The sequence below is a fragment of the Mesoplodon bidens genome (genome assembly GCF_964165515.1).
Source record: "Mesoplodon bidens genome assembly, chromosome: 4".
NCBI classification, from domain to species: Eukaryota; Metazoa; Chordata; class Mammalia; order Artiodactyla; family Ziphiidae; genus Mesoplodon; species Mesoplodon bidens.
Window position 1 is genome coordinate 153,338,584 of NC_138160.1, and position 18,519 is coordinate 153,357,102.

Consider the following 18,519-nt stretch of genomic DNA (forward strand, 5'->3'; position numbering starts at 1 on the left):
CCTAATCTTTTTTACCTCCCATACCCCTTTGCCCTAAGCAACCAGTAGTCAACTTTCTGTCTCTATAGATTTGCCTATTCTGGATATTTAATATAAATGGAATCATATAATATATCCTTTGTGACTACTTTTCTTTTCTTTTTTTTTTTTTTTTTGCGGTACACGGGCCTCTCACCGTTGTGGCCTCTCCCATTGCGGAGCACAGTCTCCGGACACGCAGGCTCAGCGGCCATGGCTCACGGGCCCAGCCGCTCTGTGGCATGTGGGATCCTCCCGGACCTGGGCACGAACCCGTGTCCCCCGCATCGGCAGGCGGACCCTCAACCACTGCGCCACCGGGGAAGCCCTGTGACTACTTTTTTTACTCAACATAATGTTTTTAAGATCTATCCATGTATCAGTACTGCATTCCTTTTTTTTTTTTTTTGGCTGCATTGGGTCTTAGTTGCGGCACATGGGATCTTCCTTGAGGCACGCAGGATCTGTTGTTGCAGCAGCGTGAGGGCTTCTCTCTAGTTGGCCTGCGGGTTTTTCTCTCTCTGTGGCGCGCAGGCTCCAGGGCTCCGTAGCTGTGGTGTGCAGGGTACAGAGCACGTAGGCTTTCCATTGTATGAAATATTATACATGTTTTATTTATAAATTTATCACTTGATGGGCATTTGGACTGTTTCCACCTTTTAGCTATTATGAACAGTGCTGCTGTGAGTATTCATGTATAAGTGTTTATGTGGACATATATTTCCTGTCTTTTGGGTTTATACCCAGGAGTGGACTTGCTGGCTCTAATGGTAACTCTGTTTGACTTTTTGAGGTACTGCCTGACTACCCCCCCACCACCCGCCATCCCCCCACCCGCCGTCTCCCCCACCACCACTCCGCTCCGCCCCGGCGGCACCAGCTTGTGGGATCTTACTTAGTTCCCCAACCAGGGGTGGAATCCGGACCCTGGCAGTGAGAGTGCCGAGTCCTAACCACTGGGCCACCAGGGAAGTCCCTGACTTTTTTTCTTTTGGCTGTGTTGGGTCTTTGTTGCTGCACACAGGCGTTCTCTAGTTGCGGCGAGTGGGGGCTACTCTTCCTTGCGGTGCGCGGGTTTCTCATTGCTGTGGCTTCTCTTGTTGCAGAGCATGGGCTCTAGGCACACAGGCTCTAGAGCGCAGGCTCAGTAGTCGTAGCACGCAGGCACAGTGGTTGTGGCTCACGGGCCCTAGAGCACAGGCTCAAGTAGTTGTGGTGCGTGGGCTTAGTTGCTCCGCGGCACGTGGGATCTTCCCGGACCAGGGCTCAAACCCGTGTCCCCTGCATTGGCAGATGGATTCTTAACCACTGCGACACCAGGGAAGCACCCTGACTTTTTTTTTTAATTTAAATTTTTTATATAAATTTCAGGTGTACAGCACCACAAATCTAATTACCATCCATCACCATGCAGTCTCCCCTGTTCACACATTTTGCCCAGCCCCCTTCCCCTCTGGTAATCATTAACCTGATCTCTGTATATATGAGTTTTTGTTTTATTTTGTTTGTTCACTTGTTATGTTTTTTAGATACTACATATGAGTGAAATCATATGGTATTTATCTTTCTCTGTCTGATTTATTTCACTTGGCAAAATACCTTCAAGGTCCATTAGTATCGCAAATGGCAGGATTTCATTCTTTTGTGGCTGAGTAATGGTCCACTGTGTATATATTACCATATCTTCTTTATCCATTCATCCATCAGTGGATACTTATGTTGTTTCCATATCTTGGCTGTTATAAATAATGCTTCAGTGAACATAGGGGTGCATATATTGTTTTTTTAAAATTAATTAATTAATTAATTTTTGGCTGTGTTGGGTCTTTGTTGCTGCACATGGGCTTTCTCTAGTTGCGGTGCATGGGCTTCTCATTGCGGTGGCTTCTTTTGTTGCAGAGCACGGGCTCTAGGCACATGGGCTTCAGTAGTTGTGGTGTGTGGGCTCTAGAGCGTAGGCTCAGTAGTTGTGGTGCATGGGCTTAGTTGTTCCACGGCATGTGGGATCTTCCTGGACCAGGGCTCGAACCTGTGTCCCCTGCATTGGCAGGTGGATTCTTAACCACTGCACCACCAGGGAAGCTGGCATATATCTTTTTGAATTAGGGTTTTTGTGTTCTTCAGTTAAATACCTGGGAGTGGAAGAGCTAGGTCTGCCAGACTGTTTTGAAAAGCTCCTGTACCATTTTACATTCTCATCAGCAGTGGATGAGGGTTTTAATCTCTCTATATCCTTACTACCAATTGTTATCTGACCTTTTTTTGTGGTAAAAAATATATGTAACATAATTTTATCATTTTATCCATTTTTAAGTTTATAGTTTAGTGGCATTAAGTACATTCACATTTTTGTGCAATTATTACCACTATCCATCTCCAGAACTTTTTCATATTCCTAAACTGAAACTCTGTTAACAATTTAACAGTAACCTTCAGTCCCTGGTAAATACTATTCTACTTTATCTATGGATTTGACTATTCTGGGTACTTCATATAAGTCGAATCATGCAGTATTTGTCCATTTGTGTCTGGCCTGTTTCACTTAGCATGATGTCTTTAAGGTTCATCCATGTTGTATTACGTGTATCATTCATTTGTAAGGCTCAGTAATGTTCCATTGATGTATAATGTTCAATAATGTTCCATTTTGTTCATCCTTTCATCCTTCAGTGGACATTTGGGTTGCTTTCACCTTTTGGCTATTGTGAATAATGCTGCTATAAACACTGATGTTCAAGTATCTTTTCTATCTGACTTTTTTTTTACATTTAATTTAATTTAATTATTATTATTTTTTAACATCTTTATTGGAATATAATTGCTCTACCATGGTGTGCTGGTTTCTGCTTTATAACAAAGTGAATCAGCTACACATATACATATGTTCCCATATCTCTTCCCTCTTGTGTCTCCCACCCTCCCTATCCCACCCCTCTAGGTGGTCACATTCTATCTGACTTTTAATTAATATCTAGTCCTTTTGATTTGTTTTCTTTAAAAAAAGTCTTTCATATTTTGTTCTTTTTTTTTTTTTTAGATGTTAGGAATAGGAGTTTATTAATTAATTTATTTATTTTTGCTGTGTTGGGTCTTCGTTTCTGTGTGGGGGCTTTCTCTAATTGTGGCAAGCGGGGACCACTCTTCATCGCAGTTCGCGGGCCTCTCACTATCGCGGCCTCTCTTGTTGCGGAGCACAGGCTCCAGACGTGCAGGCTCAGTAGTTGTGGTTCACGGGCCCAGCCGCTCTGCGGCATGTGGGATCTTCCCGGACCAGGGCTCGAACCCGTGTCCCCTGAATTAGCAGGCAAATTCTCAACCACTGCGCCACCAGGGAAGCCCCGATATTTTGTTCTTTTAATTCACATCGCTGCCACCTTAATTTAGGTTTTAGTCATCTTGAGTATATACTATTTTGGTAATCTCTGGTCTCCTGAGTTTCCTCTCTGTTTCCTGTTAAATGTGTTATCCTGTTAAATGTGTTATCTTTCTAAGATGGAAAACTGAGCCTGTGGTTCCACAGTTTAATTGAGGTTCAGGGCCAACAGGATAATGGTCAAACTCTTAACATGGAGGGTCTTAGTGCGGCACGTGGGATCTCAGTTCCCCGACCAGGGATCGAACCTGTGCCCCCTGTGTTGGAAGCGCAGAGTCTTAACCACCGACCACCAGGGAAGTCCCAGTGGTCAAACTCTTAACATGGTATCCGGGCTGTTCAGGTCTGGCCACTGCTTACCTGCTTAGTTTCCCTTTCCTTCCACTTTATGATTTAGTGTTCTGAACTACTTGCAGTTCCTAGCTATTTCATTTGTTTTATTCATTCATGTCTTTGAGGGTTCTGGGCCCTTATATAGGAATTCTCCCCTCAACAAACTGTTTACCTTTAAATTTTCTGCTCAGGTGTCCCATTTGTCCTCCAGTTAATGATTTTTCACTTTGAAAAAAGTGAATGTTAACAACTAAGTGTCCATCGATAGATGAATAGGTAATGAAAATGTGGTATATATACACAATTGAGTATTATTCAGCCATACAAAAGAATGAAACCTTGCTATTTGTGACAACATGGATGTACCTGGTGGGCATTTTACTAAGTGAAATAAATCAGACAGAGAAAATATAAATACTGTATGATCTTACTTCTATGTGGAATCTAAAAAAACCAAAATTGAAAAAACAAAACCAAGTTCACAGATACTGAGAACAGACTGGAGGAGCAAAATGGGTGAACGGGGTCAAAAGTTACAAACTTCCATTTATAAAAGAAATGTCACATGGACGTAATGTACAGCATGGCAACTATAGTTAATACTGTATTGTATATTTGAAAGTTGCTAAGAGAGTAGATCTTACAAGATCTCATCACAAGAAAAAATCTTTTGATAACTACGTGTGGTGATGAATGTTGACTAGACATTGTGGGGGTCATTTTGCAATATATATAAATACCAAATCATTATGTTGTATACCTGCAACTAATGTTATCCTTCAGTTATATCTCAATTTAAAAAAATGCCATCACCAATAGATACTATCAAATGGTAAAATGTAGTGTACTCAAGACATACTTGAAAAATTAAAAAAAAAAAGAATGTTCATGTTATCGCAATTAGCATGCTGTTTTACCATAATCTCTTTATACTGTACATCTCTTACTCACCAGGCGATGAGTTCTTTTCAGTCCTCTGTATAGTGCTGGGATGTCATAAATGTTCAGTCTGTGTTAGTTGAATTTACTTATTTATGGGAGAATGATTTACTTTTCAGACTGACTTTAAGAACCTCTGCGTGCGTGTGTGTGTGTGTGTGTGTGTGTGTGTGTGTGTATGTATGTGTATATATACACATACACACATTTAATCCCCCTTTATAGGTGGTTTCTATTGAAGTGTTTAATTTAGTAGGTAGAGACTAAGGAGTTCAGGTTTTTTTGTTTGTTCGTTTGTTTTTTACAGAACTTGTTTTTAAAATGTACAATAAAACAAAATTTTACCAGGTTGTAATTCAGTGTGAGTTAAAGTGAATTTTTATATAAAATGATTTCCTTTTCTAAATAGAGACAAATCATTACACCTGTATAGCCCTGACTATATTTCTTTTGTGACATTTTTTACTGGTATGAAAAATGCAAAGATGGTAAGTGTGTAGAAGATAACATATACTAGGTAAATTTGATTCTTATCTTTTCTGGATGAGATTTGTATTGTTTTTATTTTTGGTAATTGTATGCATAGAACTTTGGACAGCCAAGAAACTATAGAATAAGTGGATTTTTTTGGGGGGAGGAGGCTGTTGAGATTTCCTTTTTTAAAAAAAATTTCTGTAGTTTGAAATATCAAGTTCCACTTTCTCTGCAAAACCAGTGTTTCACTCTGAATTTTCCCTGTCTGAAGTCATTGGATTTATTATTCTGTCTATAAAATGGAGATTATGCTGCTTATTTTTTTTTTTTTTTTTTTTTTTTGCGGTACGTGGGCTTCTCACTGTTGTGGCCTCTCCTGTTGCAGAGCACAGGCTCTGGACGCGCAGGCTCAGTGGCCATGGCTCACGGGCCCAGCCGCTCCGCGGCATGTGGGATCTTCCCGGACCGGGGCACGAACCCGTGTCCCCTGCATCGGCAGGCGGACTCTCAACCACTGCACCACCAGGGAAGCCCAATGCTGCTTATTTTTTAGAGTTCATTGTCGTGAAGAATACATGCAAAGCACCTAGTGTAGTACCTGCCCAGAGTAGCTGTGCCATAAATGTTAGCACATCATGTGTGACATGGTGTTGAAACATTTCTTCCTCCTTGTATTTTAGCATAATGTTTTAAGAGTTTATTTGGTGGTTAGTTCTTGTTGATTATTAGATTTGCGATGCTGTGGCTTATCATATGCCTTTTGTGGTTTCTGGTAATGAGGGTATAAAATTTTATAGATTGATGGTAGAAAAAACTTAGTTGTTATATTAATTTGTTATATGATTAGCTAATCAACCTCCAACTGGTTTGGAATATATAGCATATCATCAGACCAAACCATTAAATTCTTTCATTACACTCTGAACCAGTTTCTTGTCACATAAATTGAAAATTGAAAATTTACCTTCTGTCTGACCTACTTCAGAGTTTCTTGTTCTGTAGGTTTTTTAGCTTGTTGAGTTTTTATTTTAGTTTAGTTTTAAGTGAAAAGAGGCTTCTTTGGCCAGTGTTATGTGGCTGTTCTCTTGATGATGAATATCAATTTTTTAAAGCAATGACACTGTGGTTTTTATTTTTATCTAGTTTCTAACCGGAGGCCCTATCGACAGTACTACGTGGAGGCTTTTGGAGATCCTTCTGAGAGAGCCTGGGTGGCTGGAAAAGCAATCGTCATGTTTGAAGGCAGACATCAATTTGAAGAGCTACCTGTTCTTAGGAGAAGAGGGAAGCAGAAAGAAAAAGGATATAGGCATAAGGTATTGAAAAAAAAAAAAGCCTCTCAAATTATCTTCTTGGGGGTAGGTAGGGAGGGTTTACAGGATCAATCAAAGGAAGAAGTATTATATTTTTGGAATAGAAGTTATTTCCTTTGGTAGTAGGATGTTGGTGAGAAAATGGGCAGAAAGCAAGTTTTGTTGCAGGGCTGAGATGGGGCTAGCTTTCCAAATAGTTATACTCAATCTTTTGAGCAGTGATTTCCGTTAGCTTCTGCCATGTCACTTAGACGTGATAGTACAAAACAGCGTGACCAGCGTCTGATGTAAGAAGAAAATGATCATCAAAATGAAATATTCCACTTCTCACTCTGGATTAATTATTTCTCTTAAAAATAAGAAAGATAAGACTTTAAACATTTTTGTTTTGTTTGTTGTTTTGGTTTTTGTCTGTGGTTGTTAAGGCTTAAGCAGTTTCAAACCTGGTTATGTTTTAATAAAGAATGTGATGTTTTTGTTTCATTTGCTTGATGTGTTAAAGTTTTGGCTGTTTCTTTTGATACTCCTTTATAGTCTATTGTAGAAGAGGAAATAGTTCCTCTTAGATTTGTGTTTCAGACTTTTAGACTATTTTATAAGAATCACAGTTAGGATAATTTTTAGTCAGTATGCAGTCCCTGCTATTTCCAACTGGAGTTCCTTCCTCTCTAAAACTAATGTAATAATACGTACCTTGTCAAACTGTTGTGAGGATTAGAAATAAATATTTTATATGTCATACGTCGGATGCTCTGAAACAACTAGTGTGTGCTATTGTTAGGATAGAATAGAAGAGGATAACTTCATCCTTTCTAATACTTCGGGTGGTTGGTGGTGGGGAGGTGTCAGAGTTTTTGTGTCAAGCCTTTAACTATGTAGGTGAACCAACCCCCTTTTCAGAGGAGTTCTCTAGGGCTTTCAGGTTCTGGAAAATTGATTTACTATGGTCATAGTTAGAAAGTCAGTGGCTGTGTGTTTGTGTGTAAAGTAAACCAGGTGATCAGTTTATTGCATTATAAGAGGAGGCTTCCTGTCTAGTGGCCTTAATTTTTATTTATTTATTTATTTTTTTTGCGTTACACGGGCCTCTCACTGTTGTGGCCTCTCCCGTTGCGGAGCACAGGCTCCGGACGCGCAGGCCCAGCGGCCGTGGCTCACGGGCCCAGCCGCTCCACGGCATGTGGGATCCTCCCAGACCGGGGCACGAACCCGTGTCCCCTGCATCGGCAGGCGGACTCTCAACCACTGCGCCACCAGGGAGGCCCTAGTGGCCTTAATTTTTACATGGTCAGCAGAACATGACCTTTCACAAGTATTAAAGTCTTTGTGAGCACTAACTGATAGAACCTTGACTGACATTTATTGTATGAAGCCAGGGAGGGAAATAAGAGTCTTGAAAATGAGGTATATTTCACAGAGCCTCAATGTCCTTATGCTGTGAGGAATCAAGAAAAGAGCATATGTAACTTGTCATATATCCAGGGTGTATTGGTGTCTCTGGACTACATGATGAAGCCCAGGACACTGCTTGGTTATAATCCAGATTTAAAAGAAAATTAATTAATTATTTTTTTTGCTGCGTTGGGTCTTTGTTGCTGTGCGCGGGCTTCCTCTAGTTGCGGCGAGCGGGGGCTACTCTTTGTTGCGGTGTGCGGGCTTCTCATTGTGGTGGCTTCTTTTGTGCAGAGCACAGGCTCTAAGTCCACGGGCTTCAGTAGTTGTGGTGTGCGGGCTTAGTAGTTGTGGCGCATGGACTTAGTTGCTCCGCGGCATGGGGCATCTTCCAGGACCAGGGATCGAACCCCTGTCCCCTGCATTGGCAGGCGGATTCTTAACCACTGCACCACCAGGAAAGCCCCTATAATCCAGATTGTATGTAACATGTATAGAAGAATCTTGATTAGCCAAGGGCCTGGTGATAACCAGAGTTCCAAATTTCATTTCTTCTAGGGCAGTTCTGACTTACTCATTTCTCCAGTCCTAGTTTTTCCACATGCATCTCCTTTCTTTAGCCTTTTGCTTCCTCTTTTATGTAACTGAGCAAGTGCTTGGCCTTCATAAGTCAGGAAGGAAATCTTTATTCTAAGGTTGGAGGGGTAAGTAGGAGTGGTCTGGTTATTCCTTGATTTAGTAATATAATGTTGATTAGTAATGTAATGTTGTAGTCTAATGTATGGTCCACTCTTTTGTGCTTTTAATGGTAAGGGGAGTGGAGGGTTTATGGGATCAATCTTTCTCCAAGGATAGATCTTCGTGGTAGAAGTAGTGTTGAGGAATCCCCATTAGCTAAGTTCTGGGTGAACTGTGGGTGTTAACCACCTGGCCGTCCCATAAAAGAGCCTTGAAGAAGCACAACAAGGCTTGGAAAAGCTTCTGATTTGAGAGGTGTTCACTGATCATCTCCCTGTTTCCCCTTCTATTTCTTAGACTAGTGATAATCTTTTTCTCTTTAAATTTAAGGTTCCTCAGAAAATTTTGAGTAAATGGGAAGCCAGTGTTGGTCTTGCTGAGCAGTATGATGTTCCCAAAGGGTCGAAGAACCGAAAATGTGTCACCAGTTCACTCAAGTTGGACAGTGAGGAGGATATGCCGTTTGAGGACTGTACAAATGACCCTGAATCAGAACATGACCTGTTGCTTAATGGCTGCTTGAAATCTCTGGCTTTTGACTCTGAACATTCTGCAGATGAGAAGGAAAAACCTTGTGCTAAGTCTCTAGCCAGAAAGAGCTCTGATAATCCAAAAAGGACTAGTGTGAAAAAGGGCCACATGCAATTTGAAGCACATAAGGAAGAACGGAGGGGAAAGATTCCAGAGAACCTTGGCCTAAACTTTATTTCTGGGGATGTGTCTGATAAGCAGGCCTCTAATGAACTTTCCCGGATAGCAAACAGCCTCACAGGGCCCAGCTCTGCCCCAGGAAGTTTCCTATTTTCTTCTTGTGCAAAAAACACTGCAAAGAAAGAATTTGAGACTTCAAATTGTGACTCTTTACTGGGCTTGTCTGAGGGTGCCTTGCTCTCTAAACGTTCTGGGGAGAAGAAGAAACTCCAGCGAGGTCTGGTGTGTAGTTCAAAAGTGCAGCTCTGCTATATTGGAGCAGGTGATGAAGAAAAGCGAAGTGATTCCATTAGTATCTGTACCACTTCTGATGATGATGGAAGCAGTGATCTGGATCCCATAGATCATAGTTCAGAGTCTGATAACAGTGTCCTTGAAATTGCAGATGCTTTCGATAGAACAGAGAACATGTTACCTGTGCAGAAAAATGAAAAGGTAAAGTATTCTAGGTATCCTGCCACAAACACTAAGGTAAAAGCAAAGCAGAAGACCCTCATTACTAACTCACACGCAGACCACTTGATGGATTGTACCAAGACAGTAGAGCCTGGAACTGAGACGTCTCAGGTTAATCTCTCTGATCTTAAAGTATCAACTCTTGTCCGAAAACCCCAATCAGATTTTAGAAATGATGGTCTTTCTCCAAAATTTAACACACCATCAAGCATTTCCAGTGAGAACTCAGTAATAAAAGGTGGGGCTACAAATCAAGCTCTGTTACATTCGAAAAGCAAACAGCCCAAGATCCGAAGTATCAAGTGCAAACATAAAGAAAACCCAGTTGTAGTAGAACCGCCTGTTGCAGATGAGGACTGCAGTTTGAAATGCTGCTCTTCTGATACCAAAGGCTCTCCTTTGGCCAGCATTTCCAAAAGTGGGAAAGTGGATGGGCTAAAACTACTGAGCAACATGCATGAGAAAACCAGGGATTCGAGTGACATAGAAACAGCAGTGGTGAAACACGTTCTGTCAGAGTTGAAAGAACTCTCTTATAGATCCTTAAGTGAAGATGTCAGTGACTCCGGAATGTCAAAGCCATCAAAACCATTACTTTTTTCTTCTGCCTCTGGTCAGAATCATATACCTATTGAACCAGACTACAAATTCAGTACATTACTAATGATGTTGAAAGATATGCATGATAGTAAGACCAAGGAGCAACGGTTAATGACTGCTCAGAACTTGGTCTCTTATCGGAGTCCTGGTCTTGGGGACTGTTCTACCAGTAGTCCTGTGGGGGCTTCTAAGGTCTTGGTTTCAGGAGGTTCCACTCACAATTCAGAAAAAAATGGAGATGGCACTCAGGATCCGGTCCGTCCTAGCCCTAGTGGGGGTGACTCTGCACTGTCTGGGGAGTTATCTACCTCCCTACCTGGCTTGGTGTCCGATAAAAGAGACCTCCCTGCTTCTGGCAAAAATCGTTCAAACTGTATTACTAGGCGCAACTGTGGTCGATCAAAGCCATCCAAATTACGAGATGGTTTTTCAACCCAGATGGGAAAGAACACAGTGAACCGTAAAGCCTTAAAGACAGAGCGCAAAAGAAAACTGAACCAGCTTCCAGCTGTGACTCTTGAGGCTGCACTGCAGGGAGACAGAGAGAGTAGGGGTTCAGAGAATAGCTCCTCCAGAGGTGAGGCAGAAGACCCTGGTAAAGAAGAACCCCTTCAATTAATGGGCCATTTAACAAGTGAAGATGGTACCCATTTTTCCAGTGTTAATTTTGATAATAAAGTCAACCAGTCTGACCCTGATAAAGTTCCTGAAAAAGACCCCTCTTTTGAAAACAGAAAAGGGACAGAGCTGGAGTCTGAAGTGATTAGTGAGAATGATGAACCCACTAGTGTAAATCAAGTGGTGCCTAAAAAGCGGTGGCAGCGTTTAAACCAAAGGCGCACTAAACCTCGTAAGCGCACTAACAGATTTAGGGAGAAAGAAAACTCTGAGGGTGCCTTTGGGGTCTTGCTTCCTGCTGACCCTGTAAAGAAGGGAGATGAGTTCCCAGAACAGAGACCTCCTCCTTCGACGAACATACTAGAGGATGCACTGACAGATCCAAATCATGCCGACTGCTTAGATTCAGCTGGGCCACGGTTGAAAGTTTGTGATAAATCCAGTGCCAGCAATGAAGAGGTGGAAAAGGAGCCAGGAATTCCCAGTTTGACCCCTCAGCCTGAGCTCCCTGAACCAGGTAAGGACTCCTGACTGTGAAAGAAAGGGACTAGAGGAAGTGATGATAATGATACCCTTCTGAAGTTGGTCTGTTTTCATGGAAGGCCTAAGTGTAAGTTGGGAGGGAAGGATTATCACTTGAAGTGAAGAAAGGACTTTATGTAGAAGAGTCTGAATTTTGAGGACCAGGTTTCCATATACTTTCAGAAATTGTTTTACCAAGAAGCTCTTTTTTTCTTTTGCTCTTAGTAAGTCTCAAGAATATTTTGTTCCTGCTCCCCATTTCCTACCTTTTTAAAGCTGTGAACTTTTGGGGACTCAGTTTGGTATTGTAAGTATTTGAGAGGCTCTGAGCCTAAGACTAAAATCTAGTTAGTTTACAGAAAGCAAATAGATTTTATTGAACGTCAGGCTCTCTTGGACTACAACTTAAGGAAGGTCCTCCTGTTATGTAGACAAAGGGGACGTGCTTTTGAAAAAATGTAAGTGTTCTGTAGTACTTACTTGAAGGCCTTAGATGTCTTGCATCCCTTCTGGAATGAGGTTTGAGAATACATTTTTAAAAATCTGAAGTACCAGGGTATCCTTCCTTAGCAGCAGAAGGAAAACAGCAGGAGTCTTTCAAAATATAATATTATACAATATTGTTATTGAGGATAAAACTGACTTTCCTTAAACATAAGTTTTCAATGTTGTTTACCATAGTAGATTCTAACAGCTTTATTGAAACATAGTTCACTGACCATAAAATTCACCTGTTGAAAGTTTATACTTCAGTGGTTTTTTAGTATACTCAGAGACTTGTGCATCCATAAACATGATTAATTTTGGAACATTTGCATCACCCCAGAAGGAAACCTTGTACCCTTTATCAGTCTCCCTTCATTTCTCCCCAATCTATAGATTTGCCTGTTCTGTACATTTCATGTAAATGGAATCATACAATATGTGATACTTTGTTTTTTTTACTTAGCATGTGTATCAATGCTTTATTTTTATTGTGGTAAAAAACACATGAATTCACCCTCTGAACAAGTTTAAAGTATATATTACAGTATTAACTGTATGCACATTGTTGTATAACACCATTTATTGAAGGGACTATCTTTTCTGCATTGTATAGTCTTAGCACCCTTGTCAAAGATAATTTGACCATACGTGTAAGGGTTCGTTTCTGGGCTCTATTTTGTTCCATTATCCATATGTTTGTCTTTATGGTAATACCATATTGTTTTTTTCGTTTTTAATTACATTTATTTATTTATTTATTTATTTAATATTTTTGGCTGTGTTGGGTCTTTGTTGCTGCGCGCAGGCTTTTCTCTAGTTGCGGCAAGCAGGGGCTACTCTTTGTTGTGGTGCATGGGCTTCTCATTGGGTGGCTTCTCGTTGCAGAGCATGGGCTCTAGGCGCATAGGCTTCAGTAGTTGTGGCACTTGGGCTCAGTAGTTGTGGCTCGCAGGCTCTAGAGTGCAGGCTCAGTAGTTGTGGCACATGGGCTTAGTTGCTCCGTGGCATGTGGGGTCCTCCCGGACCAGGGCACGAACTTAAGTGCTGCTGTTGAATTCAGTTTGCTAATTTGGTGAGAATTTTTGCATAAGTGTTCATAAGGGATATTGGTATGTCTTTTTTTTTTTTTTTTTAGCGTGTATTTGTCTGGCTCCCCCCTCTTCCATTTTTTGGAAGAGTTTGAGAAGGCTCGGCATTAATTCTTATTTAAATGCTTGGTAGAATTCTCTAGTGGAGGCATCTGATCCTGGGGCTCTTCTTTCTTGGGAAGTTTTTGATGACTGATTTATCTCCTTACTACAGGTTTTCTATTTCTTCATGATTGAGTCTGGGTGGATTGCATGTTTCTAGAAATTTATCCAACTCTTGTAGGTTATCCAATTTGTTAGCGTATAATTGTTCATAGTAGTCTCTTAAAATTCTGTTTCTGTGGCTTCCATTGAAGTGTCTTCTCTAATTTCTGGTTTTCATTATTTGTGTCTCCCTCGCTCTCTCCATCTAGCTAAAGGCTTGTCAATTTTGTTGATCTTTTTTTTTTTTTGCGGTACGCGGGCCTCTCACTGTTGTGGCCTCTCCCGCCGCAGAGCACAGGCTCCGGACGCACAGGCTCAGCGGCCATGGCTCACAGGCCCAGCCGCTCTGCGGCCTGTGGGATCTTCCCGGACCGGGGCACGAACCCGTGTCCCCTGCATCGGCAGGCGGACTCTCAACCACTGCGCCACCAGGGAAGCCCAATTTTGTTGATCTTTAAAAAACAAACTCTTAGTTTTGTTTGTATTTTTTTAAAATTCTCTATTTTGTTTATTTCTGCACTAATATTTATTACTTCTTTCCCTTTGCAAATAAACTTTGTGCTTATTCTTTTTCTTATTCCTTGAGTGTAAAGTTAGGTTGTTGATTTGAGATCTTTCTTTTTTCTTTATGTATGTACTTCGTGCTGTAAACTTCCCTTTTAGTACTTCTTTTTGCTACATCCCATAAGTTTTAGTATATTGTGTTATTGTTTCCATTTGTCTCAGAGTATGTTCTAATTTGAGGGAGGAGATTTCTTCTCTGACCAATTTGTTGTTCAAGAGTGTTAATTTCCACATATTTGTGAATTTTTTATTTCCCAACTGCTCTTCATTTTTAATTTCATTCCATTGTGATTGGAAAAGATACTGGGTATGATTTCAGTATTTTTAAATTTGTTAAGACTTGTTTTGTGATCTATTATGTGATCTATCTTGGAAAATGTTCCCTGTGTGTTAGAGAAGAATGGGTATTCTGCTGCTATAAGGTTGAGTGTTCTGTATTTGACTGTTAGGTCAGGTTGGTCTACAGTGATGTTCAAGTTCTCTGTTTTTCATGTTGATCTTCTGTCTGGTGGTTCTCTTCATTGTTGAAAGTGGAGTATTAAACTCTTTTTAAAAAATACTTATTTATTTATTTTGGTTACACCAGGTCTTAGTTGTGGCTCACGGGCTCCTTAGTTGTGGCATGGGAACTCTTAGTTGCAGCATGCATATGGGATCTAGTTCCCTGACCAGGGATCGAATCTGGGCCCCCTGCGTTGGGAGTGTGGAGTCTTAGCCACTGTTTCACCAGAGAAGTCCCTAAACTCTACTGTTACTGTTTTACTCTCTGTTTCTCCTGTCATTTCTGTTAGTGTTTGCTTCATATATTTGTGTGTTCTGATGTTACATACATATTTATTTTTGATTGTTTATGATTGTTATCTTTTAAAATATGTTTATAATTGTTTATTTTCCTGGTAAATTGATTCTTTTATCATTATATAATGTCCTTATTTGCCTCTAGAGATAGTATTGGCTCAAGTCTATTTTTTCCAATTATGGCTACCTCTGCTCTTGTTTGCATGTAATATCCTTCATCCTTTTGGTTTCAGTCTACATATGTCTTTACATCTAAGGTGATGTTACCTTGTAGAACGAATATAGTTGCATCTTGTTTTTTTCAGTCCATTTAGCCACGCTATGTCTTTTGATTGAGCAGTTTAACCCATTTACATTCAAGGAAATTATTGACAGGGAAGGACTTATTGCCATTTTAATTGTTTTCTGTTTTGCAGCTAATTTGTCCCTCTATCTCTCTTGCAGCCCTCCTTTGTATGTCTTTGATTTTTTTATATTGATATACTTTCATTTCTTTCTGATTTTATCTTATGTAGGCATTTTCTTTGTGGTTACCATGGGGCTTACATAAAATATTTTATAGTTGTAGCAAACTGTTTGGAGCTGGTAACGATGTAACTTCAATTGTGTACAAAAACTCTACTCTTTTACATCTCCCCGTTCCCACTTTGTTACTGATGTCACAAATTACGTGTATTCATTAACATAGTTTTATAATTATAGTTATTATGTTTTTGTCTTTTAAATTCAATACCAGACTTAAAAGTGCTTTATATGCCACCATTATAGAATTAAAGTATTGTATTGGTCTATATATTTACCTTTATCAGCTATTTTTATTTTACATGCCTTGGTGTTGCTGCCTAATGGCCTTTTTTTTTTTTTTTTTTTTTTTTTGCGGTTCGCGGGCCTCTCACTGCTGTGGCCTCTCCCATTGCAGAGCACAGGCTCCGGACACGTAGGCTCAGCGGCCATGGCCCACGGGCCCAGCTGCTCTGCGGCATGTGGGATCCTCCCGGACTAGGGCACGAACCCGTGTCCCCTGCATTGGCAGGCGGACCCTCAACCACTGCACCACCAGGGCAGCCCCCCAATGGCCTTTTGTTTCAACTTTTAGGACTCCCTTCAGCATTTTTTTGTAAAGCAGATCTAGTGGTTATGAACTCAGCTTTTGTTTTACACTTTTTTTTTTTTTTTTTCTTTTTGCGGTATGCGGGCCTCTCACTCCCGTGGCCCCTCCCGCTGCGGAGCACAGGCTCCGGACGCGCAGGCCCAGCGGCCATGGCCCACGGGCCCAGCCGCTCCGCGGCATATGGGATCCCCCCAGACCGGGGCACGAACCCGTATCCCCTGCATCGGCAGGCGGACTCTCAACCACTGCGCCACCAGGGAGGCCCTGTTCTACATTTTTTAAAAAAAGTATTTATTTAATTTATAGTTTTGGCTGTGTCAGGTCCTTTTTTTAAAAAAATTAATTTATTTTATTTTTTGGCTGCTCTGGGTCTTTGTTGCTGTGCGCAGGCTTTCTCTAGTTGCAGCGAGCGGGGGCTACTCTTTGTTGCGGTGCGCAGACTTATTGCAGTGGCTTCTCTTGTTGCAGAGCACGGGCTCTAGGTATGCGGGCTTCAGTAGTTGTGGCACGTGGGCTCAGTGGTTGTGGCACGTGGGCTCAGTAGTTGTGGCACACGGGCTTAGTTGCTCCATGGCATGTGGGATCTTCCCTCACCAGGGCTTGAACCCATGTCCCCTGCATTGGCAGGTGGATTCTTAACCACTGCGCCACCAGGGAAGTTTGCGTCAGGTCTTAGTTGTGGCATGCAGGGTCTTTGTTGAGACATGTGAGATCTTTAGTTGTGGCACTCAGGCTCTTCATTGTGGCACCAGACTTCTCTCTAGTTGTGGTGTGTGGGTTTTCTCTCTCTAGTTGTGTGTGGGCTCTGTAGTTGTGGCACACGGGCTCTCTCGTTGAGGTGCTTGAGCTCAGTAGTTGTTACGCTTGGGCTTAGTTGCCCTGCAGTATGTGGGATCCTAGTTCCCTGACCAGGGATCGAACCCGTGTCCCTTGCATTGGAAGGCGGATTCTTTACCACTGGACCACCAGGGATGTCCCAGCTTTTGTTTTAGAAAATTCATTTCATCTTCATTTTTGAAGGACAGTTTTCCAGATTAGTAATCTTGGTTGGAAGTTTTAAATTTTAGCACTTTGAATATATCATGCCACTCTCTTCTGGCCTGTAAGGTTTCCACTGATAATCTAATGTGAGTTCCCTTGTCCTTGACTAGTTGCTTTTCTCACTTCTTTCAAGATTCTCTTTGTCTTTGTCTTTTGATAATTTGATTATAATGTGTCTCACCGTGGGCCTCTTTGAGTTCATTCTGGCTGGAGATCTTCAGCTTCTGATATGGGGTGCCCCATTTCCTTTTTCAGATTTGGGAATATTTTGACCATAATTTATTCAAATTCTCTCCTCCTTTTGGAACTCTCATAATGTGTGTATTGGTTTGCTTCATTCTTTTTTCTTCTCTGACTTGATAATTTCAAATGACTTGTGTTTGAGTTTGCTGATCCTGTCCTATACTTAAGTCTGTTGTTTAATCTCTCTATTGAAATTTTCAATTCAGTTATTATGTCCTAAATTTAGCCCCAGAATTTGTTTGGTTCCTTTTTATAGTTTCTGTCTTGTTGATACTCTCAGTTGTTCATGTTACTGTTTTCATGGTTTCTTATAGTTATCCGTGTTTTCTTGTAGATCATTGAGCTTCCTTAATACAATTATTTTGAATTCTTTCCCATAATTCATAGATCTCTGTTAGTTTCTGGAGATTTATTTTGATCCTTTGGGCCATGTTTCCTAGTTTCTTCATGTACTTCATGAGTTTTTTCCCCTGAATTTTTTGGGTTTTTTCTTTGTTTTGGGCCGTGCCGCGCAGCATGCAGGAATCTTAGTTCAACCAGGGATTGAACTCGTGTCCCCTGTAGTGGAAGCTCGGAGTCTCAACCACTGAACCACCAGGGAAGTCCCCTTCCCCTGAGTTTTATGAGTTTGACACTGGCTTCATACAGGGGAAGACTCACCAATCAGTTTGGCTAGAGATTCTGGGGACCTCTGGAACCTTTTTTGGAGGATGGGCTTCTCTGGGCTTGTGTGTGTAATTTCCTAATTGTGTAATTTCCTAATTAGAGAGGTTTGTCCATTTCTTTTTCAGGAGCTCATAATCTCTTGCTTCTTCTAGTGTTTTTCTGCAGTACTGCAGGTTAGCCATTGCTACTGCAACAAGCTTTCTCACTCTCTTTAATTCTCAGTGGTGCCTAGGTATCTGAAGCATGTTTGGCTCTCTGTCAGCTCCCAGAAGCAGGCAAAACAGATACTAGTCCCTTGGGCAGTTTTCTAAAAATCTGGATTGCCAAATGCTCCCTTCTTTCCCTCCCTTTGTAGAGAGAAGCCAAGAGTTGAGTGCCTTCTCCCAGTCTTACCAAGCCCTGCTGGCCTCCATCTGTGTCACTACAGGCCCTCTGGTTCCACAACATGCTGCCCACTCTTTCATTTGTTTTCAGTGCCCCCAGGAGTCCAAACTGTGTGGCTTCTGTTTGTGCTCCCAGTCAGGTTAGACAGAAACCGGCCCCTTGGGCAGCCCTATGAAAAGCTGGAATGTTGAACATCCCCACCTCCACTCCCCAGCTTTGAGGGGGAGCTCAGCTGTGCTTGCTTTCTGAGTGGCAATCTCAGATAAAGTGAATTGGCTCTTGTAATCCATTTCAGTGCTGTTGTTCTTGGCTTTGCACCTGCCCTGGGGTATTGTAACTTCTTAACTGATTTCTAGAGTACTCATAAAGGTATTTTGATGCATATATTGTTAGTTTGGTATCTCTGTGAGGGAAGTAATGTGGGAACTTTCTATTCTGCCAGCTTGC

At 41.4% G+C, this 18,519-nt stretch overlaps 1 protein-coding gene across 6 annotated transcripts in view; it reads left to right on the forward strand.

The window, feature by feature from the left end:
- Positions 1-18,519, forward strand: part of NSD1 (nuclear receptor binding SET domain protein 1) — a 126,795-nt gene that overhangs the window by 48,069 nt on the left and 60,207 nt on the right. For all 6 annotated transcript variants that reach the window (XM_081230764.1, XM_081230766.1, XM_081230765.1 and 3 more), the window contains 2 exons: positions 6,281-6,453; positions 8,911-11,482. In XM_081230764.1, the coding sequence (XP_081086890.1) occupies positions 6,281-6,453; positions 8,911-11,482 (2,745 nt within the window). The remainder of the gene's footprint in view (positions 1-6,280; positions 6,454-8,910; positions 11,483-18,519) is intronic.